Below are 27929 nucleotides of genomic sequence, written 5' to 3' on the forward strand. Positions count from 1 at the left end.
TCTACCTATCCATCCATTTTCATCCATTTATCCAGGGTGGCAGCAGGCCAAGCCAGTCAACCAACATCTCTCTCCTCAGCAACATTTTCAGCTCTTCCTGGGTGATTCCGAGGCGTTCCCAGGCCAGATGAGATATATAATCCCTCCAACGATTCCTGGAATGCCTGGGTCAACTTCCAGTTGGACAGGCCCGGAAGACGTCCACAGGGAGGAGACCAGGAGGCATGATCAGATGTCCAAACTATCTTAACTACTTCCTTTCACGGCAAAGGAGCAGTAGCTCTACTTTCACCATTTCTCTACATGCTTCCAAGGAATCTGATTTTTACCTTTATGATGTGATTAAATCAACCTCAAGTAACAGGTTGGATTTCACGCCATAAAACATCTACAACTACAAGTAGCAAGAGGTGGTTCTCAACTGGTCTAGCATCAGGACCCATTCCATCGCTTTAATGATGAATTGCATCCCTAATTCTTTCAGTCATTACTTCCTTCTAGCTCTGCTCCCTCTTCACCACAACAGTCCAGTACAAGCCGGCACACAAACCAACCAAGTCAGATTTATGACCATTTGGTGGGTTTCTCTTCATTAGCAATTCTAGCTTAAACCAGACCCACTTAAGTTTTCATGCAAAGGTAGAGGAAACTTGAAAGGCCTTGGTGTCCTACCAAATTTGATGAATGCCATTAAACAGGATGTGGGTGCTGGTTCAAACTACTGGGTTGAAATTAACAGGTGTAAATTTGTCAAACACCAACAAGTGGTAAGACAGTTAGTTTATGTTGTGTGAAAAGCAACCATGTTGGCTATTCTGAGTCTGAGAAGGAGACTGCACCCCCAACATGCACCACCCAGACTCGTGCAGAGGTCTGAGAGCCTGTTCAGCATGTTTGTCTGACACTCAGTGAAGAGTGTCATCCAGTTTCTGTTCAGGGAGGTTTTTGTACAATGCTTTTTCACCGTGTGTAGATGTACTTGCCACCCACAATAAATGCACCATGACAGTAGTAAACTGCTGCATCTTCAGCCTGGACTCCACTGATGGTCAGAGTGAAGTCAGAGTGGGATCCACTGCCTGAAAAACGACCTGGAGTCCCTGAGACTCGATTGTTAGCGTAGTATATGAGCATTTTAGGAGTTTCTTCATTTCTCTGTTGGTGCCAGGCTGCAAAATGATAGTTGCTCCACAGGCGAACGTTGTGACTGGTCCTACATGAGATGGTGATGGAGGCTCCCAGAGCAGAGCTCACTGCTGCAGGCTGAGTCACTGTGACCTGTCCTCTGGACTCTGAGGATACAGAGACAAAAACACAAAGCAGCATCATGGTTTTGTGGCCTTCATTTCAGAGGGACAGAGGAGTTTGACTGTCTGGACTTTACCTGTGAAGCAGCAGCAGAGGAGAGTCCAGATGAGGACGCAGATCAAAGTCATGTTTGTGATGATGAGGAGGATTTCTGTGTCTTGAGTTGTGATGAAGGACAGCTGTCAGTCATCCAGTGTTCAAGTGTCAGGACTATAAACTCTCCCAGAGCACTGGAGCATGGAGCTGCTGATGCAAAATATTGGACACAGATTTAATTGGACAACTTTGAATAGAAATTTACATGTTTGAGGGAAGTTCCTGGCATTTAGAGTCTAATTTTGTTGCATTTCTGAGAGCCGAGTCTCTCTACAGTCAGAGGTTTTTGTACGACGGCTCAATGAGTTTGTATCACTGTGGTACACGTTCGGTGGAGGAACCAGACTGCAAGTTGGAGGTAAGCTTCTCTATAAATGCTAATACTACAGCATGAAAATATTTTACATTCAGATATATATTTTTCTGCAATGCACATAAATATTGTGTTAAAGTCTGACTGTCTTTAATTTGTCCTCCTTCACCATGGAGGTTTACTCAGGTCAGCTTTACTGAACATTTCTTTAAATATTTCTGCTGCACTGAAAAGAAAACGGCTTCAAGTTTAATCAAAATAGTTTTTTCAGGAATGAAATTAATGTGACAAAAATAACTTCTAGAGATTATTTAAGTTTCAGTGATTTTGATCAATTTTCACCAAGTGAAGATAAACAACAGTACTTAAAAATTATGCAATCGGATCTGTTTTATGTTTGAAAGTAAAAACTATATATGTTCTGATCCCTTTAAGATACTACATATCAAATATTTGTTTTAGTATGCTAATATTGGGCCAAAAGTATGTTGATAAAATGTTCAAATGCATGTTTTTTTATGTTTGAGATGCTTAAAGTGTGAATTTTTTACTTGTTGGTGAATCTTGAGTGTAGTCTGATTAATTTTGAACCCTCTCAGTGTGCTGATGTGCATGAGAGGCTTCTTAAAGGGAAGTGAAACAGTGTGTGAGTGAGTGACTGGTGGAGCAGAAAAAACATCTGACAGAAAGTCCTAAAAAAGAAAATCAACTGTCAGACATTAAAGGTGTCCAGGTGTTTAATTGGCTGCTGTGTGCTCCCTGTCCTCTAAGCTGATTGGTGTCTCCTAGGTGATGCACGTCCCACCTTGACAGTGCTGCCCCCCTCCCGTGAGGAGCTGCAGCAGGGTAAGGCCACGCTCATGTGCCTGGCCAACAAGGGCTTCCCCTCAGGCTGGAGTCTGGCCTGGAGGGTGGACGGCAGCAGCAGCATCAGCGGGGAGGAGAGCAGGAGCCCTGCGGTGCTGGAGAAGGACGCTCTCTACAGCTGGAGCAGCACCCTGAGGATCACTGCAGACCAGTGGAGGAAGGTGGGCTCTGTGACCTGTGAGGCCACCCAGGGCTGCCAGACTCCAGTCACAGAGACTCTGAGGAGAGACCAGTGCTCCCAGTGACTCACTGGGACTCTGCTGCTGGTTTTACTCTCAGATTGTGCTAAAAAAAATTTCTCTCTGCCCTTTTCTGTGATTAAAAAAGTTACCATTGTGTTTTTGATGATTTAAATGGCACAACCAATAAAAAATGAATCAAACATTTTTTGTCCTTTTTAAATTATATATTTTTCACTTTAAGAATTTAAGTTGTAATCAGAATGAGGCTGATGAATGTAAAAGTCAATTATAAATGTATAACAAAAGCCATTTCATAACAAATACTAAAGAGGGCGATCATTAAATTTTAGGCTTCACATCCTGGCCAGCAGGGGCAGTGTTTCATTTTCCAGTGTAGAGCCTGCTGGGATGTCATTAGAAGAAGAGCACAGCTAGCAAGTTTGGGTGAGCCAGCGTCATGAAGGAGCAGAGAAATCCTGTTAAAGTGTCCGGGATTTTATTTTCCTTCTCTGACATTTGAATGTTAATAAAATGTCCGGGTTTCGGGGTCGTTCAGGTTTGTTTTCTTCCTTCTTTTGTTGAGGTGTTTAATGTGTCAGATAGCTTAGCCTTTAGCTAACGTTACATCCACTTACAGCAGAGTGCTAATGCTAATTACAGCTAGTTCCTGGTAAAATACAAATTTGGATTTAAAACTCCATGCTGACTGTTGTGTGAGGGGTAAAATGGCATTTTTATAACTTCTTATGTGTTTAAACCAGCTGTAAAAATACATGTGTTTCTACAAACTCAAGTTAGTTGTATCCATTTATAACATCCATTTCTTGCTCTCCTGTTCTTCTTCCTCACTCCACCACAGATGCTGATTTTAAACTATCCTCTCCTCCATATTTGTCGGACAGTGTTACCTGAAAACCAGCTTTCTCATGAGCTCGTTTCAAATGTATTTTTTAAAATAGGAAACAGGGTTTCAGGGTAGGAACATATTGTGATGTTACAGGAGGATTGACACAGCCCAGGTCATGCTCTAGTGCAGTGTTACTCAACCCTGCTCAACCAAAGAGCCAAGTTGTAGAAAAATACTTTTGCAAAAGCCACAATCTAAGCAGTGAAAAGTGGCAAAAATTGCTTTAAGTAGCAATAAAAGTAAGTTAGAGGTAGCAAAAATGGTCAAAAAGCAGCAAAAATGGATGAAAGGGGGAAAATGGGGAAAAAAGGGGGAAAAGAGTCAGAAAGTTGCAGAATTGGGTGAGAAGTTACAAAAAAATGTCCAACAGTGGCAAAGACGTGGCAAGAAAATGAGTGAAAAGTGATTAAAATGGCCAAAAAGCAGTCAAGAGTGGACAAAAAGGGGCAAACAATAGAAAACAAGTGGTATTTAATGGCAAAAGGATGCTTAAATGGGCAAAATGGGTTAAAAGTGGCTAGAAGAAGAGGCAAAAATGGGCAAAAAACTGGAAACTAGTGGTATTTAATGGTAAAAGGCGGCTTAAATGGGCCAGAAGTGGCAAAACCCTGTGAAAAAGGGCAAAAATGGGATAAAAGTGGAGGCAGAAATGAGCAAAAAAAAAAAAAAAATTCGAAACTAGTGGTATTTAATGGCAAAAGGTAGCTCAGTTGGGCGAAATGTGGCAAAAATTGCAAAAAAGGGCAAAAAATAGGATAAAAGTGGCAGGTATTGAAAAAGGTGGCAAAAAGAAGTTTCAAAAATAGGGGAAAAAAATTGCAAAAAGAGGATATTTAATGATAAATGGTAGCTTAAATATGCAAAAAAGTGGGGAAAAAATGGTGAGAAGGGGCAAAAATTGGAAAACTGACAAAAATGGGAAAAAAGTGCTGAAAAGAAGTGGCAAAAAGTAGGAAAAATGGTTTTTAATGACAAAAGGTAGCTTAAATGGGTGAAAAGTGGCAAAAAATTGTAAAAAGCAGCAAAAAAAGCTCCCTTTTTAAGGTTTTCTGGGGAATAATATTTTGAATTAAGACATAAAAGAGCCACAAATCATCACAAAAGAGCCACATATGGCTCTAGAGCCACACGTTGAGTATCACTGCTCAAGAGTCCTGATGTCCTTGTATCGAAAAAATAACAAAGTCCACACCTTTAGGACAAATAATGCTTATAATTATTAAGTTTTTAAAATGACCAAACCTGAAATAGATCTTCGTGGTAATTTGCTTATTACATTCTCTGCTGTGATCCTGCATAAGCATCACGTAGGGGATATAATCTGATTGTTTGTGTATGAGGGCAGAAAATTCTTGACATGACTTTAAAAGAGCTGAAAACCAGGTCGGATGCTGCCTAGTAATTGTTTTCCAGTTTTTATTCATTCTTTTGGAAAAATAAAATAGATCTTTTTTTGTCATTGATTAAAATTTTAAACCTACTGTTTTTGATTAAAGTTAAGTGATTTTGAAAATAAAGATAGGTTCCTCTGGTTTTGTATTGCACCACATAAAACCAACACCCACGAAAGTAACCCTCACAGCAAACTCTAACTGGATCACAATCTTTTTTTATTATCAAGCCTGTTTACTTGTAGGAGGAAATGTCCTGCTGGGAATGCAGGATATTTGAGCTTTTGCAAACTCATTTTATCTGATACCTATACACACTTTTTTATTCTAATAAAAACAAGTTTAAAAAGTAGCAGTTTGGAAAGTTTAAGCAGTTCAAAAAGAGGCAGAGTCAAGTGGATCTAGGAGAGAAGTGGGGATCGTGCATCCATACACAAATTGCACAATATCAGACGTATGAATCACATAAAAAGGTAGTAACAGCTTAAAACAGCAGTATTCCAACCATAAAAACAATACTATAATTAACAAATACACAAAATAAGCATAATGTATGCCTTTATAGTGTACATACAGCTACGGGTCTAGACTTAGCCTCCTCTTTTATTAGAGTGTCACAGGATAATAATTCATAAAATAAAACTTTCTAAATAACAAAGAAGTATGCAGGCTTTATTTTTTCTATGACCTTTGAGAGGCTGCCTACACATCAACCTTGGATGTTCTTCTGAATTTGCATTATTTTCATACATGTGCTGCCTGTCTTGCTTGATGTTTATTGTTTCAGTCATGGCTGATGGTTTCCCTTGTTGGACACCCTAAAAATAATATAAACAATTATACAATATTGTTAGCAGTCACTTTTCAAGGTTTTTTTTTTTTTAACACAAATTTACAGCTTTCCCTTGATGTGTCTTCCTGTGTTTTAGTTCTTCCTGCTGATGTCCAGCAGATGTTGGTGGGTGATGAAGAGCCCGAGGAGAGGAGCCCTGGTCTAGCCCAGAAGAACCCTGAGCCTCCACACATTAAAGAGGAACAAGAAGGACTATGGAGCAGTCAGGAGGGAGAAAAGCTTCAAGGACTGGAGGGGTCTGATATTATCAAGTTCACATTTAGTCCTGCCCCTGTGAAGACTGAAGATGATGAAGAGAAACCTCAGTCTTCACGGCTTCATCAAATACAAACTGAACAGATGGAAAAAGGAGCTGATGAAGAGGACTTTGGAGGACCAGAGCAGGCCAGGAGTTCAGACCCAGAGGGATATTTACATCCAGAGATTGAGGTCAAGATTGAAGAATCTTCTGAAGCTGAAACTGATGCCAGTGATGATTGGGAGGACACCAGAGAAGATCAGTTGGGTTTAAACTCTGCAAAAGACATTAAAGACAAGAGAAAAAGGTGTGACAAGAAGTCACATAGCTGCTCTGAGTGTGGTAAAATATTTAACCAAAAAAGCCATCTGACAGATCATATGAGAATTCACACAGGGGAGAAACCCTTTGGCTGCTCTGAATGCGGCAAAAGATTTAATCATCAAAGATGTATGACCAGGCACTTGTTAGTTCATACCAGAGAAAAAACATTCACCTGCTCTGAGTGTGGCAAAGGATTCAGCCAAAAGGGAAATATGATCAGACACATGAGACTTCACAAAGGAGAACAACCCTTCAGCTGCTCTGTATGCAGTAAAAGATTCAATGAAAAGTCTGGCCTGACAGCTCACATGGCGAATCATAGAGGAGAGCAACCCTTCAGCTGCTCTGTGTGTGGAAAGAGATTTAACTTTAAAGGAAATCTAGCCCAGCATATGGTGGTTCACACTGGAGAGAAACTCTACAGCTGCTCTTATTGTGTCAAAAGTTTTAAACATAAATCATGTCTGACACGTCACATGGCACATCACAGAGGGGAGAAACCCTTCAGCTGCAATAACTGTAACCGGAAATTCTCTTTGCATGCCCATTTAATAATGCACACGTGTATATCAGATCAGGAGAGACATTTACAACCAGAGGATGAGGTCAAGACTGCAGAGTCTTCTGAACCTTTGACTGATGTCAGTGAGCATTGGAAGTTGACAGATATTTACAAAGATACAAAGTCGCATAGCTGCTCTCAGTGCAATAAAACATTCAAAAAGAAACATGCTTTGATCAGGCACATGAGAATTCATACAAAAGAGAAACCCTTTAGCTGCTCTGAGTGTGGTAAAAGATTTAGCCTTAAAGGAAATCTGACACAACATGTAGTAATTCACACAGGAGAGAAACCCTACATCTGTAGTGTGTGCAACCAAAGGTTTGCTTGGCATAAACTTTTTAAAAAGCACAAGTGTGTTGCTGAATGGGTTTCTGCACTTCATCAAAACCAAGCTGAGGAGACAGGAGAGGTGGAAGCAGGACCTGAAGGAGGGGACTGTGGAGGATCAGAACAAGACTGGAACTCAGATCCAGAGAGAATTTTGCAGCCAGAGACTGAAATCAAGACTGAGAACTCTCCTGAACCTGTGGCTGCAGTCAGTGATGACTGGATGGCAACCAGAGAACATTAGTTTTGTTTAAACTCTGAGAAATTTTGATTTTTCAGTCAGTGATGTGAGATGTTAACCTGGTTAGAAAACTCTCAGTTTTTCTGAGCGTTGGAACACATTCTAGTGGCGTCACTTTATAAAAAGACCCAAAAACAAAGATAAGAGAAAAACCATTAAGGGCTACTTTTGTAGTAAATAATTTAAACAAGTAACATTTTTGAAAATTAGCTTAAAATAGTTTGCAATGCTCTTGAACAAGTAGTGTGAAAATAATTATACAATCATGATGCTGGGATATTTTGCTAGATCTCTACTAGGAAATCATGGTTAGAAAAAACTGATGATGTTTCAAATATGAATAAGTTCATTTGAACATATTCCAGATTTATCCCGATTTTCTGCCTAAAATGTTGACTAAATGCATTTCATAATCAATGAGTATGCCTGGATGGGCTGCATAGTTTATGTATGACTGCCTAAATAGGCTAAATTTTGGGTCATATTTCCTTTTTATTCTGTTAAAGACCATCATTTTAGATCAATAAACTAATAGAAAAAATGCCTTCCAGTGCTTTTTCTGAAATATGGTGTTATATAATAAAAGTTTTTTGGTATATTTAACATTTGGAAGACTGGTCAAAATTTGCATGAACCTTATGAATTTAAAGGAGCATCAAACATTTTTCTATTAACAGTAAAAAGTTAAAATAAAAATTGATCTTGTGTCCAAACACAAATTGTTTTCTGCTTGTTTATTTTCCAAATTTTTCACTTTCTGGATTATTTAAAGATTACACACATTCATGCGGGTTGATTTGTGCAGGTTGAAGTCTTGTTGAAGTGTCTCAGTTGGAATGTTTCACATGTTTGTTTGTTTTTTAACCTTTATTTTATTGGCAACAGATACAAGACATGATACACATTTCTCAGGACAGAGACAAACAAAACAAAACAAATCACTTGATACACATTGCTCATACACAAAAGCATAACCCTTGTCCCTCCCTTCAAACCATCCCAGATATAGACCCCTTTCATCCTCTCAGATATTCTTCTCAAACAATATCAACATTACAGCATGCTACTTTTTACTTTTTTTCAGTTTGCATGTTTGTTTACAAAACGCAAAAGCACAAAAATAATAGGTAATAATTCTCAGGTCATAGGAGTCGAGAATTGCCAACACTCGACCGGTCACCAATTAAAATATATTTTGAATATACCCCTCATAATTTGAGTTGCTGTTTAAGAAAAGATGTCAGAATGCTTTCAGACAGGACCATGTTTTGATATATTCCTTATTGTTGTCTTTCAACCTAAAAGCAACCTTTTCGAGCCTGATCATTTCCATTGCTTCTGTGAGAAATGTTTTACATGTTGAGGCAACTGGAAGTAAATTCAGAGTACATCTGATCGCTTTAATGAAAAAAAAATCCACATTTAGTCTACCCTATACCAGCTATGAAATGTCCGTTTATAAATGGAAATCTTCTTAATTGCCTTGACTATGATAAATTCTTCAACATTTATGTATTTAGTAAAACATTCTTATGGGCCTTACTCTATCTTTCTCAAAGACTGGACTTTTCTTACATTGTTATGAAATATATTTAAACATCTCTGTTCCATTTAACCAACATGCAGTGTGAGAAGGTTCTATTATTTTCTAATAAGCCATAAAACATATTAAGTGAAAACTCAAAGGGAACTCTAAATTTTTCCTGCAAATAAATTATTGAACCCCAACAGAGTCAAACGTAAATAAAGGCTTGATCATCTAAAGCTGAAAAATGTCAAATTAGGACACAAATATTCAGACATGAGCAGAATGAAGGTAACTTTGAACTTCTCGTCTCTATGACTGAAACTTGTATGCTGTCATGGTTCAGCAGTGAAGCGTGTATGCTACAGCTGAAGCATGTGTGCTACAGCTGAGCATTGAAGTTCAGTTTCATCTTAACAGATGTAGAAGCCTCCTCAGCTTAAACCTACATGACTCAGTTTAGTTTACCTCCCATAAACTTGGAAGTATTTTCATGTTCATGAAATTTCTTGTGTTATTTAACTAAATTTTAAAACATCATATTATTGTGTCATGGGTGTAGGTGTAGAAATAATACAGTCTAACACATTCTAGGTTTCAGTGAGCTCCTTAAACAACCAGCAGACTACAATTCTCACAAATGTTTTGAGAAGTTAATTTCCAACAGAATAAATTACATTTCACAAAGTTTTCAGAAGTGCAGTTATGTAAGAAACACAGGGTAGAAAATGTACAAAAAGAAGGGAAAAACATCAAACGTATTACCAGCAAATAGAGAAAGAAAGACATCCAGTTTTGGAGAATGCAGAATGCAATGCAGACCAGTTTCTCCTTTAATCTTCAGGATTAAACTTTGGATTTACTGTTTTTTTGTCTCAAAAAGTGTCGCTGGTCACAGATGAAGTGGGTCATTTTGAATAATTTATCTTGAAGTGCATTAATAGTAGAACATTTGAATCACTACTTTTATTTTGAAGGTCATCTAAATCTGCGGTAGTACTGTTTGTATTTCCGGGTCTCGATGGGCTTTGCTCACCTGGCCATGTAGCATGGTTGGTTTGGATGACCATGCGTCCTGTAGGAGCAGAGTCAGCGTAGAAGAGTGTTCTTAGTTGACTTTGCTTTTCCCTCTTTGACTCTCGGGTGTTTTTAAAATGTCCGGGTTTCAGGATTTTAAAGATTTATTCAGACGGAGGCTGGGAGAGCTGACAGGACCAACAACAACATGCGGTTACGTAGAGGAGCTCCGTCGACAAAGAAAACCTCTGGATGTGATTTTAACACCAGGAATGAAGCTGCAGAGCGCAGGTTGGTGTTCCTTCTCCTTCTAGAAATGTGCAGACTCTAAATCCTTTAAGAGCTGAACTTTAGCTAACATTCACATCTGAACAAAGTGTAGTGTTAGCCGCAGCTAGCTCCTGATCACCATATAGTTGTCCGGACGTAAACACTCTTTATTGACCGTTGTACGATGTTATAGCGTGTCTCGGGGAACTTTTATTATAGGAACTATTATTGGTGAACAGCTGTCAAAAGTACATGGACTTCGATTTGTCGAATATAATTTTAGTTTTAGCAGCCTTCCTCTATCTGTTACGACCCTGGCTCAGGGGAAGCAACACAAGAGAGTAGAAACCGACCAAAGTTTAACAAAGGTCTTTTATTTACAAAACTTAGGTTTGACAATGAAATGATTATGGTGGCTGGTCTGGCTGCAGGCTGAGAGAGAGTGAGGAGAAGTGCTTCTTGGGCTTTTGTAGACTCCCCACAGGTGCAGGTGATGAGAGCCTGATTGTGTAGGTTGAGCAGAGCCATTCATGAAGTCAGCATATGGAGGCCATGAAGTGCCACAAAAGGGACCAGGAACAAATCAGCCAGAGTGCCTCAAAGAAAATAAACATTAGCATGGCACATAAAACTTAACATGCATACATAACATATCTCAGTAAACACCCATGCCTCTACATTTGCCAAACACGTCAACATGGAAATGCTGATTTTATGAACCCACAGAGAGGATTTTATTAAGATAAGTGTTGGTGCGGTGGCGTTACAGACTGTGATGCTTTGCTCTGACTTAATCTAACCATCAGCATGAACACACCCAGGGGTGTAGCTAGGGATTTTGGGCCACCAGAAAAAAATCACACAGTCCCCCCTTAACAGGCTAGCCAGGCAACAAATGTTGCATCATTTTTTACAACTATATATGCATTTAAAGTATTTTTAAAGCATAAATTTCCCATTTACGAGCAATATTTTACTATGGTTAAACTGAATTTACTTGCATTATTTTGCGACACTGGACTATACCATTTGGACATTTTTAGGGGAGGGGCAGAGGCCCCCCAGTACTTATTTGACTTTATTTGATTCAAATTTCAGTCTGTTGACCCATTCATTTTATTGCTTTTGATTCAGTAATGACACTGATTACTAGGTTCACTGAATACCTACCAATATTCATCTGACTTATTCTAGATTCCTCATGCACAAAGTGATATATTTCAAGATTTTATTGTTTTGTTTAAATCTTGAAGATTACAGAACAACATGTGATAATCAAAATCCCACATCTTTTAATATTAGAATATTACAAAACACTGATCAAGAAGGATTTTACACAGAAATGTTGACCTGGGAAATTATGCAATCAGTACTTGGTCTGGGCTCCTTCTGCAAAAATTACCATATCAGTGGCATACCATACAAGTGGCACACAATCAGTCCGTGGCACAGCTGGGATGTTATGAAGCCCTGGTTGCTCTGATAGCAGCCTTCAGCTCGTCTGTATTGATGAGTCTGGTGTCTCTCATCTTTTCTCTGTAAGATAACCCAGAGATTCTCTGTGGGGTTCAGGCCAGTTGGCTGGACAATCAACACAGTAATACCATGGTCAGCAAACCAGTTTCTGGTCATTTCTGCTTCACTGTGGGCAGAGGCCAAGTCCTGCTGGAAGAGGAAACCAGTATCTCCATAAAGCTTCTCAGCAGATGGATGCATGAGGCATAAAATCTCCTGGTAGACCACTGACAGCATTGACTCTGGGCTTGATAAAGCACAGTGGTCAAACAGCAGCAGATGACATGGCACCCCAGACCATCACTGACTGTGGAAACTGACATCACTGGACTTCACCTTAGATTCTCTGCCTTTTCGATCTTCCTCCAGACTCTGGGATCTTGATTTCCAAATGACATTCTTTTAAAAAAGGACTTTGGACCACAGAGCAACGGTCAAAATCCTGTCCTCCTTAGCCCAGGTGAGATGCTGATGATGTCTATGGTTCAGGAGTAGAAACACCACACTTGTAGTCCATTTCCTGGACCCGTCTGTGTGATTGATCTTGATCCACTGACTCCAGCCTCAGTCCACTCCTTGTGAAGCTCCCCTAAGTTCTTCAGTCTGCTTTGTTTGAGAATCCTCTGAAGGCTGGGCTCAACCCTGATGCTTTTACACCTTTTCTTACCACACGTTTCTCTTCCCATCAACTTTCCATGAATCTTCTTTGATCTAGCCTCTGAGAACAGCTTGCCCTTTCAGCAGTGAGCTTCTGTGGTTTACCCTCCTTGTAGAGGGTGTCAGTGACTGTCCTCTGGACATTAGTGAAGTCTGCAGTCTTCCCCAAGATTGTGGTTGTGTGAACTGATCCAGAGTGAGAGAATAAAGGTTCAGGAAACCTTTTCTTGAAGTGCTGTAATTTAATGAACTGATTATTTTCAGGATTGAAATGACTGACAAGAAATCTGACATTTCCACAATATTCTAATGAATTTAAGACAGAGGTTTTAAAGTGCATAACAGTACTTCCCTCAGCTGCAGAGTTCAGGGTACTTTAGAGACAAAAGTCTCTTTTTCAGTTTTAGAGAAATGAAAAATAGTTGCATTTAAGATTGCATATTTCTAAAGAAAATCCCCTGATAGTATTGACTTTACATCAATCTGAACATCTATAGTCAAAATGAACCGTAACAGTAGCAGTAATGATGTTTTCACCTATGTCACCAATCAGTGAAAGCATTTTTCTAATGCAGTGTTGTGGTTTTACTAATTGTCACTAATGATCTCAGAACAGACTGACAGCTGAAAATAACTTTAAATAAATGTGGATTCTTGACAAACAGCAATATAAAGGAATGTTAGATATGGAAAAGCATTATGTTTGGGTCATACCTCAGCCTAAACCCAAAATCAAAAGCTTATGTGAAATAGCATCAGTGATATTGAGAAGTGAAAAATCAACTATAACATGAGGTAATTAAAGGATACTTTATTTTGGGCCGATTAGATTATCTCCAATAATTTTTTTTTTAATAAAAATTGAACAATGTCATCATCTAACATTTCTACGGGGTGTAGTTTATCATGGGTAACATATTTGTTGTAATAATGAAGGTAAATCTCTCTGCTTCGTTGCTGTGCTTTCAAATTAGCCCTCTTGAAGTTGATGTGTGTCGTATTACTTGTTTGGCCTATAAAATGACACTACATCACACACAGTGGGTCTTTGAGCCACAGACACCAGACTATCAATAAGAGATGACTAGATTTACTGACCAGAGGCATAAAGTCTGATCATGTATTTTAATGAAGATAAGCTGATACTGAATATTTGTGAATGAACCGTTTACTCACTACTCTAGGTTTGGGTTTAACAAAAACTAACAGCTTCCCTTGGTGTGTCTCTCTGTGTTTCAGTGCTTCCTGCAGACATCCAGCAGGTGTCGGTGGGTGAAGTAGAGCCTTCTGATCAGCAGCATTGGACCCTGAGTCTGGACCAGCAGCAGACTGAGCCTCCGCATATTAAAGAGGAGCAGGAAGGTCTGTGGAGCTGTCAGGAGGGACTGGAGGAGGCTGATATCATCAAGTTCACATTTAATCCCATTTCTGTAAAAAGTGAAGATGAAGACGGGAACCCTCAGTCATTACAGCTTCATCAAATACAAATTGAACAGATGGGAACAGAAGCTGATGGAGAGGACTGTAGAGGACCAGAGCAGACCAGGAACTCGGATCCAGAGAGACATTTACACTATGAGATTGAGGTCAACATCGAAGGCTCTTCTGAAGCTGAGACTGACGACAGCGATGAATGGATGAACACCAGAGAACATCAGTCAGGTTTAAATTCTGAGGAAAATCATAAAGCTCAAAATCCAAAGTCTGATAAGATTTCACATTTCTGCTCTGAGTGTGGAAAAACGTTCAAAACAAATTCTACTCTGTCCAGACACATGTTAGTTCACACAGGAGAGAGACCCTTCAGTTGCTCTCAGTGTGGTAAAAGATTTAAGCGTAAAGGCAGTCTGACTGAGCACATGTTGGTTCACACTGGAGAGAAACCCTTCAGCTGCCCTGAATGTGCCACAAGATTTACCCAGAAAAGTAGTCTGACTAGACATATGATGATTCATGCAGGAAATAAACCCTTCAGTTGTTCTGAGTGCAATAAAAAATTCAATGATAAAGCAAATATGATCAGACACATGAAAATTCACACTGGAGAAAAGCCCTTCAGCTGCTCTGAATGTGTCCGTACATTTAAAGAAAAGTCTCATCTGAAAATTCACATGGCACATCACAGAGGGGAGAGACTCTTCAGCTGCTCCGAGTGTGGTAAAAGATTTAATTTCAAAGGAAATCTGACACAGCATATGATAAGTCACACAGGAGAGAAACCAGTCTGCTGCAATGTCTGTCACCGAAGATTCTCCAGGGGTTATCAGTTAAAAAGACACAAGTGTGTTGCTGATCAGGCACCAGAGCCACATAGACACCACACAAAACTGAAAAGAGGGGCGAAAACAGGAGATGAAGAGGATTTTGGAGCACTAGAACAAGCCAGGAAATCGGAGCCAGAGAGACGTTTAAAAGCAAGGACTGGTATCAAGAAAAGGAGCACAACCAGCAATTAGCTGAACCTCAAACCTAGTAAATGGCTCTTATTTAGCTAGAATGCCATGAAAACTTAACTCATGTATTTTATCTTATTTTAACCATTACTAGTTTTATTGTAAAACAGATTATTTTTGTTTTAATGCATAGTCTCCTAACTATATTGATATAAGGATTTGCACCACTGTTTAGGCCTGTTGGAGGAACAAGAAGCAAATGAGAGAAAAGTGTTTCAAACTTTTTCATCTGAGGGACTTGAAATATAAACCTCACTGTGACTTTTGACTGCTGGACATCAAAGATGATCGTTAACAAAGAAATATCAGATATGTGCCTTCTCTTCAAATGCTAATGCATTACTGATGTTCTCCCAGTATAAACAAGATCTACTTCACTGATTATAGGTGATCCAGTGTTTTCTCTGCTGTTTATTTGAGTTGATGGCCTTCCTCTTATATTATTTTATACTAGCTGTAGATTTAGAGTATCAGCTTTGATTATCACCTAATCATTAATCTTGTCATATTTTACATTCCTGTTCATTGCTGGCCAATTTTTATTAAGAATATTTGATGGTAGATCTGAATTAATACTTCTAGTTTACAGCCATCAAATCTGATCACCTGTGGTATGTTCTGGTGTCTGCAGCTGAGAGAAGCAATGTGTGAAGGGATAGACTGATCTGAAATTGATTTAACATCAGTAACAGCTGATCTCAGCCCTGATGGCAAACATCAGCCATCAGAAAAGAACGTGGCATTAATAGACATCAGCAGCCACTGTTGTCCCATCAGTGTAATGCTGGAATCTGGCACACCTAAATGCTGAGTCAAATAAGAGATTTTATTTACTTAATTTACTGATCTGTTTTCATGGTCTAACATTAGAGAAGATGGCATACAACAAATGTGACTCCAGAAGAAGCACTGAATTAGTATTGGCTAGATTGTTATGTAATCATAGGTATCGGCCAATTTTTTATGAATATCTCTAACATGTAATGTAGTGGGATTATGTAGGTTAATTGTATTGCCAACCAATGAGTATTAAGCATTTGTAAACCAGATTAAACTAAAATTCAGTCTTCTGCTGCTATAGGTCAGTCGTCCTTCAATGAAGCCATAGCTGCTATGATAAAAATCCTCCACATTTGGAAACAAGTCCAATTATTTTAAAATTTCATCCAATCATGAAATCTGAGTTGAATTGAAATAAAAGTGGGTTAGTAACCAAATGAGGTGACATAAAGTGGCTTGGTGAAGTGTTTAAGGTCATGTTGGCACATGAGCGTTAGGCAAAGATAGGTAAAACTTAATCATGATATGTTCCAATGGAACTTTAAGAAAAGGACGTTTTAATTTTGGCCAGAAACTCTGAGGTGCTCAGAAATCTCTGGTTCAACTAAGAGTAACCGTTCTGTAACACATGGAGTATCCAAAAGAGACTGTGATGTGCCCCTCTGTAAATCTTTTTTTTTTTTTCTGTTTAGGGGATTAAAAGTGAAACCTGTAGAGTTTCAGCTGAATCAACACTGGAGTCATTTCAAACTGAAACTGTTTCTAAAGAGGACTCATTTTTGTAGTCTTGTATGATTTTGCACCTCCTGTTTTATTTTGTGTTGTTGTATAATATGTATGTAGTAGACGGAGAGTAGAATAAAAAGACTATATCTTATGTTGTTAAAAAATAAAAATAAAAAAAATAAAGAAATTAACAGAGTACTAAAAATTAAGTGGTGAAGAGTTGTAGTTCTCATTGTCTTTATTGGTACTGGATAATCTGGGTAGTGTATAGTTTTCTCTATTTTAGATATGAGACTTTAAGTCTTTATATTTATGTATTTGTTTTTTGTTTTTGTTTTTTCAATAAAACAAAAAACAATTCATATTCAACATAAAAAAAATCTTCCACTTTGAATGAAAAGGAGCAGAATGAAGAATAGTCTAATAATATCTGCCCTGTTTTCACAAAACATTGATCAACAAATCACTACCTGCATAGTAAAGTCTTTATATTACCCACCAAACACCAATAACTAACATGGAACAGAAAAAAAATAGTGCTGAAACCGTTTCCATAAAAAGTCTGGGCATTACTGCAAGGAACGCAATTAAACATCGATTTCTTCTGAAACTGGTTACTAACATCTTTCATGTTATTTAGAGGTATTATGTATTGAACTTTTCATTTATGTCACAGCAAGACAGGTTAAAAAAAAAAAAAAAAAACAACTCTAGAAAGCATCCCAGTATTTTTAAATTTGCCTAATCATTTTAAATTAAATATTAGAGTAAAAATGAAGTTGATAATTGATTTAATACGACTGTGGGACAAAGAAATCCCTGAAGTACCTAAAAGCATAAAAACAAAGTGTGACCAGGAAGTAACTTATGTTTGCATGATCACTGCAATTTCTACAAATCTAGAAGATGGCGATAATGCAATGAATATCAATGTCAACAGCCAAAAAAAAACCTTAGAAGAAGAAATACCTTTTTTTTTATGATCTGTCTTGAGTTTTAGATTTAAATGCTCTTGATCAAACATTTATTTTGAAAGCCTTAAATAACATTAACCCGGGGAGACCTGTGGAGGGCAGCAACACGCCTTGGTTGCGCCTAGTCTGCCGGAAATTCAAAGGAAGAAGAACATTACCCCGGAAGTATTTTCATGAAGCTGGCAAAATGGCAGCGGGATGGCATAACCTGCTTTCTAAATCCCGCTATTTTTGTTTATACTGTGTGACAGCTGTCGTAGTTGTCTTTTGTAGCCTCTTTATGTCTGAAAAACACCTGAAAGGACCAAATGGTCACATTCCCCCCACTTTTTCGCTTTTTTAATAATGTCTCGGAAGATAAACCTCCTCGGACTAGCTTAGCATGCTAGCCGTTAGACAGCACAGCGTTAGCCTCAGTGACAGTTTGATGAGAGCTGTTTGACGTGTTTGTCGGAGTTTGTGTGAAAAAAAAAAAGTCTTTGTAATTGTGTGAAAATGTCTCAGGTCCAAATATTGAGAGTTTTTGTGAACCAGAGACTGACTGCGGCTGCTGAAGAGATTTTTGAGCTGTTTGAAAGATCGATAGCAGAGTACGAGGAACAACTCAGTCGATCTAAAGAGGAAAACGAGCGACAACAGAAACTACTGGATTCTGTTTTGAGCCCTCAGCTCCGCATACAAAAATCAGGTTTGTTCCCTTTCTGCCCTTTTCCATCTGTTCTCCTCACTGTTTCTGTAGTTGTGTGTTTTCTTGTGTTGATGAACCAAGGATCCCACGTGGACTCACTTCGCCGTTAAGTCTAACATCACCCCTATAACAGGCCGCTCAGAGCCACCCTCACAGTAACATGCTGTCATAAAACTCTGCTGCTGACCAACGTTATTTACTGATGAGTGATGTACTCTTCTGTCGTTCGGCCAAATGGGCTGATGCTGATGTTAAATGTGTGCATCTGTCTGTGTAGCTTATCTTGTGGATAACTGAGCTATCTAAGAAAAAAACTCTGCACCAAACTTTCAAGCCTGCAAGTTCTGACCCATCAGGGCTGGCCATGCCATTTTTTTAAGGGGAAGAAATTAGAATCGGGTTCTACTGCTCATTATATTTTCACATACAAGGGATTGGACTTGGTGTTTGGTGCAAAATAAGAAAGGAAGAATTAAATTATTAAGAGTTTGTTCAAAACATAAAAGGGTGCTGGACTTAATGAGATGGTTGTAGAAAAGATGGTAGCAAAATAAAAATATAGAATGGAATATAAACATCACTAAAGTTATATACAGACTTGCAAATGGAGAAACTGTGCAGATATGCAGGTACACTGGTGAATTGGTTATGGTGCAGTTTTTCCTTTCTGTGTGTAACACACACAGTGTGCAGTTGTCAACAGAGAAGATGAAGTCTGGTGTGCATTAACATAAACTATAGATACGCATTGTTTTTGTCTGAAGATTCTGGAGTTCAGGGAGAGTTTTTTAGTGGGGAGGTCCGGAGTACTGTTCATGAGGCTGACAGCAGAGGGGATGAAACTGTTCTTGTGGCCGGCGGTTTTGGTCCTGATGGATCTCAGCCTACTGCCAGAGGGATGAGAGCCACCATAGCATTCTTGCCACTCTTAGCTGCTTTTTGATAATTTTTTAACACATTTTAGCCCGTTTTAGTCACTTTTACACTCATTTGTTTTCCATGTTTTTGCTGTGTTTTGGCCATTTTTTGCTACCTGTAACTCATTTTTTGGTAATTCTCTCACCTATTTTTGCCATTTTCTGCCCCATTTGGCCACTTTTTCTCCCTATTTCTCCCCTTTTCACCCACTTTTTGCCATTCTATGCCTACTTTACCTCTTTTCTCCCCCTTTTGCCACTGTTTGACCATTATTCGCCCCGTTATAGTGCCACTTCAATCAGTGTTTGTCACTTTTCAACATTTACATCAAGGCTCTTGCGAAGGCATTTGTAGTAGGTTTTCCACTAAAACCGTCCACAGGAGTTTATGGCTGACACGTGTTTCAAAAAGTGTGTCCTCCACAAAAGTTCGTATTCTCCGATTTATTGAACAAAAAATACAAAAATAAAAGACGTTTTCTGTCCAGACACAGCCTTATAATATGTGCAAATACCTAGACAGTCCGAACACGGTCAGAAAAACCGTGAGCTCCTCTCAGCTCTCATGCCGTCTGCCCACAAAATCACCTAGCATCACAGAGATCACCGGACCTTCTTAAAGCAACAGGCTCTTATTTTTTATCCTTACCACTTATGAGTACATTAACTTCAAATAACAAAATATTATGGCCGTGTAAATTATAATGATGTAAATGTTAATTAAATTAAGCATGTAAAAACTTTTTAACCCTTTAAAACCTGGGTTTCTGGACTCTTTTCTTATTTTAGCCATAAAAGGCCCAGAAAATGTCCTGTGAGTACGTGCTTTTGCCCATTTTTCCACAATACTTAGAACTTTTAATACATGGCAGTTATTTACATTTTACTGTAGGTTGGGACTTCTGGTTTGTAGATGAGACTGTAGACAGCTAAAACAAGGAGCTCCCGGCCGAATAAGTTTAAAAAACGGAGAAAACCCTTATAATCATAATTCAATGACAGAAAAATAATTAACATGGATAAAACACATTTTACTGCATGTTAAGATTGTTTTAACAGTTTAAAATGAAAAAAAAAAAAACGGGGGAACTTTATGCTAGAATCTTAGTGAGAAAAAGGGGAAATTACAGTAATAACCACATGCTGGCTGTGAAGCACAGTTTCTCAGCTTTCAGAAACTGTTTGAATTTTTCAGATAACACAAACAGTCATGCAATTATGGTCATGCAAAGTGTGCTTCAACAGCACACTAGGATTTAAAGGGTTAAATGCAATAAAGTAATAACTAAACTGAAGTTGTCATCAGTTAATACAAACTATGCATACCGCACCTATAGCATTTTTCAACCGCTTGGCTCTTTGGTTGGGCAGGGTTGAGTAATACTGGTTGAAACAGAGAAAAGAGGGTCAAATACATGCTGCCAACTAGTGGTCAGATGTTGAAATTACATCCAAAACTACCACACCAGCAGAGTAATAATTAATAACATATTGATACAGCATTTGAAAAAATTGATATAGCATTTTTAAATATGGATGCAGTATATCACAATATTTTAGCATATTAGTATTTTCTAACACCTCTAGTGCTACTGTTCTACCTGCACATCTTAGCGTCCTGGAGGTGCACAGGTCATAAATGTCTATAATGAATGTGGGGGAGTGTGAGCACTCCAGTGCTGAATTGACTGTAAATACCCATCTCTTTCATAAACAAAATAAGCACAGTTATGTTGCAGTGATTGCAGGCTACACCTTATTTCCATCATCCCTTATGTAAGACAAGTTTTTTAAGTTATCAGGGAAGCAATATTGACAATATTGGCTATGCTGATATTTCCAAGGTCATTTTAATCAATCCCAATATCTATACTGATATATAAATGTAGGTTAGACCTAAAACTTCAGTCCTTATTAACAGTTTAAAGTTTAATAATGAACAAAGAAACAAACTATACTTTATTGAACACAATTTAAAGTTTAAGGAATGAGGATGGACTAAGAAAATAATTGAAGCTGGCATAAGTCACAAACTTCACAGTCTATTTATAACTGCGGCTGATATCCACAGCTGATGTAATTTTTGGAAGAAGAAAATTTCATTCCTGCTTTAACCAAAATTAACTTTTTATGCCAATATCATGCTGATATTATTTATACTTACCTTGAAATAACCAGTGATGCTCGTGCATGCCAATAAGAGAGGCTGCACAGATTTGTTACCAGTCATATATAAAAATATGTTGAAAAATGTGAAAAAAAAAATCACCTCATCGTGCCACCCTCATATAATAACTTGTTTCACTCACATGACAGATGCCTCCTCGTAAGTCGAAGATGAATAAGAATTAATGTACAAGGTAAGTGCCGGTGCTTCTCAGTACAGTGCATGAACTTTAAAGGTCAGCAGCAATTTTTGTGTATGGTTGTCAAAAAAGGTTTAAAAGTGTGTTAAAGTGTGTTTGTTAAAAAAAGAAAAGAAGCCTGTGTGAATAATGCTGTATAGAGCTCTGATTCCTGGGATTGTTTATATATGTTAATTGGTATGCATGTTTATGTTTTTCAGCATGCACTGCAGATATCCAGCAGCTGTTGGTGAGCAGAAAGCAAGCCCCAGTGCAACAGGCGTGGAGCCTCTGTCTGGACCAGGAGGACACCGAGCCCCCACTCATTAAAGAGGAAGATGGGCAAGGGGAGGTTTACACCCCCAAGTTCACTTTCAGTCCTGTCTCTCTCAAGAGTGAAGATGATGAGGAGAATCATCAGTCCTCCCAGTTTCATCAATTTCCAACCAGACAGATGGAAACAGGAGCTGATTGGGAAGTTTTTGGACCAGAACAAACCAGGAACTTAAATCAAGGGGGACATTTACAACCAGTGATTGCAGTCAAGACTGAAGATTCCTCTGAACTTGTTGCTGAGGTTAGTGACAATAACGCGAAGGAGATCAGTAAACATCAGTCAGGCTTAAACTCGAATGATATTAATAAAATACCAGTAAAACCAAAGTCCCTTGGCACTGGTAGTCTTGAAAAACCATTTGTTTGTGGTGTGTGCGGTAAAAGAATGGGTTACAGTGGTCATCTAACCACTCATATGAGGACTCACACAGGGGAGAAACCATTCAGTTGTTCCATTTGTGCTAAACGGTTTACACAGAAGTGTAGTCTGACACAACACATGGTCCTGCACACAGGGGAGAAACCCTTCAGCTGCACTGTCTGTAACCAAAGATTCTCTTGGCGCTCACAAATAAGAAGGCATGAGTGTATTGCAGATCGTGCTTCAGAGCTGCTTCAAAGCCAAACAGAGGAGCAAAGAGAGGCAGAAACAGAAGCTGGTGAAGAGGAGAGCAAAGGAACGGGCCAAGCTTGGAACTCAGATCCAAACAGCCATTTACAACCAGAGATTGAGGTCAAGATTGAAGACTCCTCTGAATCTGAGAGTGATGACAGAGATGAAGACTGGAAGGAGACTAAAGAAGATCAGTCAAATGTGTACTCTCCGGATAATAAAGTGTCAGTAAGTTATAGGTCACATAAAACTGTCAAAAAACCATTCAGCTGCCCAGAGTGTGATAAAAGATTTACATGCCAGAAGAATTTGAAGAAACACATGAGGTCCCACACAGGAGAGAAACGTTATCACTGTTCAGTGTGCAATAAAAGATTTTCTCACAAGGAAACCTTGGTTCGCCACAGTAAGTTTCATTCAGGAGAAAAACCATACAGCTGCTCCGTTTGTAGCAAAGACTTCTCTCGCAAGGAAAACTTTGCCCGGCACATGAGATTCCATTCAGGAGAAAAACCTTTCAGCTGCTCCTTTTGTAATAAACATTTCACTCGACAAGACCACGCTGTGACACACATGAGAACTCACACAGGAGAGAAACCTTACAGCTGCTCTGAGTGTGGTAAAAAAATGAGCTGCAGAACAAGTCTGAGAGTGCATATGAGGATTCACACAGGAGAGAGACCTTTCAGCTGCTCATTCTGCTGTAAAAGATTTACACAGAGGGGAAGTCTGACAGAACACATGGCCCTGCATACAGGAGACAAGTCCTTCGACTGCTCCGAGTGTGGTAAGAGGATCAGCAGTAAGTCGAGTCTGAAGGTGCACATGAGGCTTCACACAGGAGAGAGACCTTTCAGCTGCTCGGTGTGTGGGAAAGATTTCACACAGAAGGGCAACTTGGCAGAGCACATGGCTGTGCACAATGGAGAGAAACTATTTAGCTGCAACGTCTGTGACAAACAGTTTTCCAAGAAGTCACAACTTAAAGGTCACAAGTGTGTTTCAGACAGCAGTGAGTCTGATTCAGCTGAAACTATCAGCAACGATAAAAATCAGGCGCAATCAAGTGTTGAGCAACCCTGTTTGAAACAGAAACATCAATGAAAGATGCTTCTACAACCACCATTTAAAAGATTTAACGTCTGCTCATGATGCAATCTTTTAAACGGTGGTTGTAGACTTCTGAATTTTTAGGTTTTTAGGTTTAGTTAGTTCCTTGAAAGTTGTGAAATTTTTATTTCATGAACTATTAATTTATGTCATTAAGCATGAGCTATATAATTTAACAATTTCAATACAAAACATGAAAGTGATTAGCTGCACATAGTGTTATTAGCTGTTACTAATTTCCAGCTTTTTCCCTAGCTGGGCCGTGTACTTACAGTTTGAAAACATAAACAATATTTAATACAAAAAATCCACTAAACACCACATATTAAGAGTATAATGGTTTGCAGAGGTCAAGCTTTTGTTTGCTCCTCGTTTTGATATTCAGTACAAGTTTGGATCAACAGAAGAAACATAAAGTCTAAGGTGCAAGTCTTCAGTCTTGTGTTGTTAAGATGTTGCTGTGATAGTTAGTATAGCCTGTATTTTACTAAACATTAAAATAAAACCAGAAGAAAACAAAATGATGCACAAAAAAAGGGAGCAATGCAGTATGTTAATGATAAATGTGGTGTGCAGTCACATAGATTTAAGTTCTATGCATCTGTTGTTAGTGAACAGTGGGTGCAGCAGTTATTGATGCTCAGTCACAGCTTATGCACGCCTAGATGGGTTTATCTGCTCACACGATGAGATTGAATCGGGCTGGAGCACTTTCTCAACACCTGAAGTAAAGTTCCTCTTCTCTTTCATATGCACTGCCTTTACAGTCTGATAGCTTCAGTGAAACCCTCTCTGCTTTTTAAAAATAGTGAGAATAAGTGGACATCTGCTTTGTTTTACCTAGCTCAGACAATTGACTCCTTTAGATGATGCTATCAGACAATTATTAGTATATTTGATATATTTCCAGTAACATACTAAACTGACAAGCAGAAGTTTCCCCACACAACTGATTAAAAGACGGAGATGATTTCATGTCAAATCCTGACTAAAATGAGAACCTTTTTTTATGACAATGATGACATCAAAACTAGAGAAATAGATCTTTGGTGAAAAAAAAATGTAGTTTTCACCAGACATTCAAAATCCATGATGTTTCTCCATATTGGTTAAATCCATCACAACACATCATGGCTTTACTGTAGCTGTTCCACCTCTCAGTCTAAAAAAGCAGAGATCCCAGGTTTGGCTGGGTAAATAGAACACAGAGGTATGATTTACTTACAGTTCTGACTGTAAGCGAATCATTTTTTATTGTTTGTTTTCTTCCACTAATACCATTAAGAGTTGAAATAACTAAATTGTGATAAAACTAATGAACATTTTATCCTGAAGGCCAAGAGTAAATTTTTAAAAAGCTGATCAGTGTTTTAAGAATCTGGTGTGTCCTCTATAACTCCACTGTGTCACCTTACTACGGTATAGCACTCTTCTGCGGTTTCTTTTCTCTACTTGTACTTTGTTTGTTGTTCAGTAGTGGTTAGCAAACTGCTAAAGCATTTCTGCCCACTAGGTTAGGGTGTGAATTCTGCTGAGTGTGATTGCCTTTTATCATACAGTTAGAGACATTTATCTTATCAGTGCATGCACCTCACCTACATGTCTAAACCAAGACTTAACAGTATGACTATATATAACATTACACCTAGTTTTATATGTGTTAAGATACTGCAAAATAAATACATCTGTTGTGTACACCAGTATGAATTAAACATTTAAAATGCAATAATGTAGAAATGAGTTTAGATCTGGTTCACTTTCAGCAGTAATGAACTTTTGTTTTGGGAGATTTTAAGCCAGGATTTATTTTATTTATGTGCTCCAGAAATGCAGACTTTAATGCATAAAGTTGACTGTCCACATGTGGATCTATGATGTGTCTTTTGTTACTCTGTTACTGTCCTGTTTTGGAACATATCTGTGATAAGGTAAAAGAATGAGGTTGCAGATAAATTTGAACTGAACTAAATTATAAAAACACAGATGCATAAGTCCCTCTAAACTTTTTAGGTTTTATCCTTCAAGCATGCAGCAGTGATGCCCCAGCTACGTTTTTTTGTCCATAATTTTCAAGCCTGTTTTTATAATGATGAAATGTTTGAATATAAAGCGTGAGCTCAGACTGCCATAGTTTGTGAGATATGAGTGACAGCCGTGGAGCACATGAACTTGTGGGCTGCCTGAGATTGTGTGTAGTGCCTGATGAATTTAAAACGATTAAAGTTGGTCCTTTCTGTGCTTGACATTTTCTTTACATTTTTATTAAATGTGGAAATTATTCTCACAAGCTTGACTTGAGGAAAAAAAACTTTCAAGGGAGCACTATTATCTAATACAGAAACACACTGAAAACATTTTATACACACTCCCCTCCAACAGGATTTGGACAGTGGGGCCAATTCGTTTATTTTTAGTGTAGACTGAAAACATTTGAGTTTGACATGAAAAATAAATACGGGACAAGAGATCAACATTTCTGCTTTTATTTCCAGGTATTTTCATCTGGATCTGATGCACAACTTAGAAGAAAGCTTTATTCGTGATGGAACACTTACAAAGCTAGTGAAACTTAAGGTACTCATAAACTTTTCAATGCCAACAGTTTTATATCAATAACATCTCCATTATTTCATAGATTCTCTGAATCAGCTGTTATGTATGCTAGCTTGCCATCTATAAACAGATGTGACGCAGATAAAGAGACCAAATAAACGTCAGCTACCGATGTCAGAGCGCGCAGTGGTGAAACAACGGTGCTTCAAATAGAAACAGGATGACAGTTTATCAACTCAGCCACACATCCCTCAGCCTGCTGAGCATTTACATGAGAATATTCCACCCCTGATGTTTGCTTTCACCTTTGCATTGAATTGAAGCAGTAGATTAATTCATTGTTGATGTTTTTTGGATAAAACTTTCAGAAACCTCCTGTCTCCTTCCTTGTAGGTATAAACCCCCAAAAATGAAGCCTGAAAGAAGTATTGCATCCACTCTACACGCTTGCATTTCCTCATCTGTATTCAGATGAAACTGCTCTATCCAACCTCAGTGATGTAATTCGCATGTCTTATCTCTCTCAGCTGGATGCTGGGAGTTAAATATCATCTTGTCTCTGTGATCCTCGTCAATAAAGTTCAGCTGTCTTGGATGACACTCACTTTGAAGGTTTTCTTTTGGATTGGATAATGGCTCTGATTACATCACAGCACAGACAGATGAATAAAATCAGAGAGATTCCTTTAATAGAGGGAATCACTGAACTGTCCATTGGTTTCTGAGAGATGTTACAGAGCCAAACAATGCTATTTCTGCCTAACTTGATACATTTAATAAAGAGTTGGACCTTCAGCCTCCTGGCAGTAACAACACACCCCTCTGGCAGTAAACTCCATGCTAAATGGCAAATCTGTGCCAGACTGAAACACTTAAAAGGTCAAAAATAGATGACTTATAACAAAAATAAAAGGTGGTACATTTTTGACATTAAATACATAAGATAAGGGGAAATTAACAGGCACAGTACAGCACAGTAATCAGACATGTTATTAGATTTTGCATGAACAAAATAGTGAAGTCAAATCAGCTTTGTCATACAGAATAGTGATGAGTGTCGTAAGGATCTAAGAGTAGAATGATGAGAGATAGACCATATCATCATAATCCAGCAGAGACAAAAAAAGGCTCAACCAAACTATTTATTACTGTCAATGTAAACTGAAAAGAAGGAGATATGTTTGGTAGATTTTTTCTTTGTAACAGTGCTTCTTGCATACATCTTGTACCATTGGAAAGCATGTTTTTTCATTTATATTGGTCTCAGAGATCCCGAAAACATGCCTGTGAAGTTTGTTGCTGAAAAAAAACACTGTAGTATTGGATTTTTGAATGTCTAAAAACCCCTCTGTTTCAGCCCTGCTCAGAACGAGCTGTTTCTGTGTCTGTGGCTTTAAATGTTAATGAGCTGTCTGACTCCGCCCCTCTCAGGAAATGGATGTGGCTCTTCTAAATTCAGCTGAGAGGAGGATCAGAAGGAGGGTGGAACTTTCTTCCAAGCAGGGAGGAAATACCGAAACATGGGGGCGGGACTAACTCCCCACATGACACCACGAGGGGAAAATCTGAGAACGGCTTGTTTCAGCACACATTTTCTGAAAGATGGAGAAAGGAAGGGGGGTTTCTGGTACTTTGGGGGATTGTGGACAGGCCGGGGGAACATATTTTTGTTGGAAAAGTCTGGAAAAGGTGATGTTTGTATAATATGTCCCCTTTAAATGGTGTCACATCTGTAAGGATCCTGCATTTGTGGGATGAGTAGCAGAGCTGAGTATGTGGGTTCTCTGCCAATGCCAAACAGCTGATTCTGCTGTTGACTTGGCTGATTGGCACCTTAT

The 27929-nt window shown here is 38.6% G+C and overlaps 3 protein-coding genes and 2 gene segments (V, D, J or C); 4 read left to right on the plus strand and 1 right to left on the minus strand.

The window, feature by feature from the left end:
- Positions 1–960: 960 nt before the first annotated feature.
- Positions 961–1477, minus strand: LOC121523476. The segment is given in 2 exon segments: positions 961–1292; positions 1385–1477. Coding segments are annotated over 2 exon segments (384 nt in total).
- Positions 1478–1656: 179 nt separating this feature from the next.
- On the plus strand, positions 1657–2960 carry LOC121523661 (the record flags this gene model as incomplete). The annotated part of the segment is given in 2 exon segments: positions 1657–1762; positions 2507–2960. Coding segments are annotated over 2 exon segments (429 nt in total), but the record flags the coding sequence as incomplete, so codon positions are not given.
- Positions 2961–3204: 244 nt separating this feature from the next.
- On the plus strand, positions 3205–8155 carry LOC121523554 (gastrula zinc finger protein XlCGF57.1-like). The gene is made up of 2 exons (XM_041808479.1): positions 3205–3322; positions 5994–8155. The coding sequence occupies exons 1-2, from the start codon at positions 3298–3300 to the stop codon at positions 7613–7615; spliced, it is 1647 nt and encodes a 548-aa protein (XP_041664413.1). The 5' UTR covers positions 3205–3297; the 3' UTR covers positions 7616–8155.
- Positions 8156–10265: 2110 nt separating this feature from the next.
- Positions 10266–16551, plus strand: LOC121523596 (zinc finger protein OZF-like). Its single transcript, XM_041808531.1, has 2 exons — positions 10266–10445; positions 13836–16551. Exons 1-2 carry the CDS (start codon positions 10292–10294, stop codon positions 15050–15052), a joined length of 1371 nt encoding a protein of 456 aa, XP_041664465.1. The 5' UTR covers positions 10266–10291; the 3' UTR covers positions 15053–16551.
- Positions 16552–17716: 1165 nt separating this feature from the next.
- On the plus strand, positions 17717–26691 carry LOC121523540 (zinc finger protein 2-like). Of its 3 annotated transcripts, XM_041808462.1 has the most exons (4): positions 17717–18217; positions 21701–22056; positions 26031–26112; positions 26485–26691. In XM_041808462.1, exons 1-3 carry the CDS (start codon positions 18025–18027, stop codon positions 26079–26081), a joined length of 600 nt encoding a protein of 199 aa, XP_041664396.1. In that variant the 5' UTR covers positions 17717–18024; the 3' UTR covers positions 26082–26112; positions 26485–26691. The 3 variants fall into 3 exon arrangements, with proteins under 3 accessions (XP_041664396.1, XP_041664394.1, XP_041664393.1); XM_041808460.1 differs by having other exon boundaries at positions 26031–26691; XM_041808459.1 differs by lacking the exons at positions 26031–26112; positions 26485–26691 and having other exon boundaries at positions 21701–25998.
- The last annotated feature ends 1238 nt before the right edge of the window (positions 26692–27929 follow it).

The sequence above is a fragment of the Cheilinus undulatus genome, linkage group 16 (assembly GCF_018320785.1).
Source record: "Cheilinus undulatus linkage group 16, ASM1832078v1, whole genome shotgun sequence".
Taxonomy (NCBI): Eukaryota; Metazoa; Chordata; class Actinopteri; order Labriformes; family Labridae; genus Cheilinus; species Cheilinus undulatus.

Bases quoted from the DNA above. Each gene is read 5' to 3' on its own strand.
- LOC121523554 (XM_041808479.1), top strand. From the start codon at position 3,298: ATGTCCGGGTTTCGGGGTCGTTCAG. The intron at 3,323-5,993 runs GTTTGTTTTCTT...CCTGTGTTTTAG, and splicing joins CGGGTTTCGGGGTCGTTCAG to TTCTTCCTGCTGATGTCCAG.
- LOC121523596 (XM_041808531.1), top strand. From the start codon at position 10,292: ATGTCCGGGTTTCAGGATTTTAAAGATTTATTCAGACGGAGGCTGGGA. The intron at 10,446-13,835 runs GTTGGTGTTCCT...TCTGTGTTTCAG, and splicing joins AATGAAGCTGCAGAGCGCAG to TGCTTCCTGCAGACATCCAG.
- LOC121523540 (XM_041808459.1), top strand. From the start codon at position 18,025: ATGTCTCAGGTCCAAATATTGAGAGTTTTTGTGAACCAGAGACTGACT. The intron at 18,218-21,700 runs GTTTGTTCCCTT...TATGTTTTTCAG, and splicing joins GCTCCGCATACAAAAATCAG to CATGCACTGCAGATATCCAG.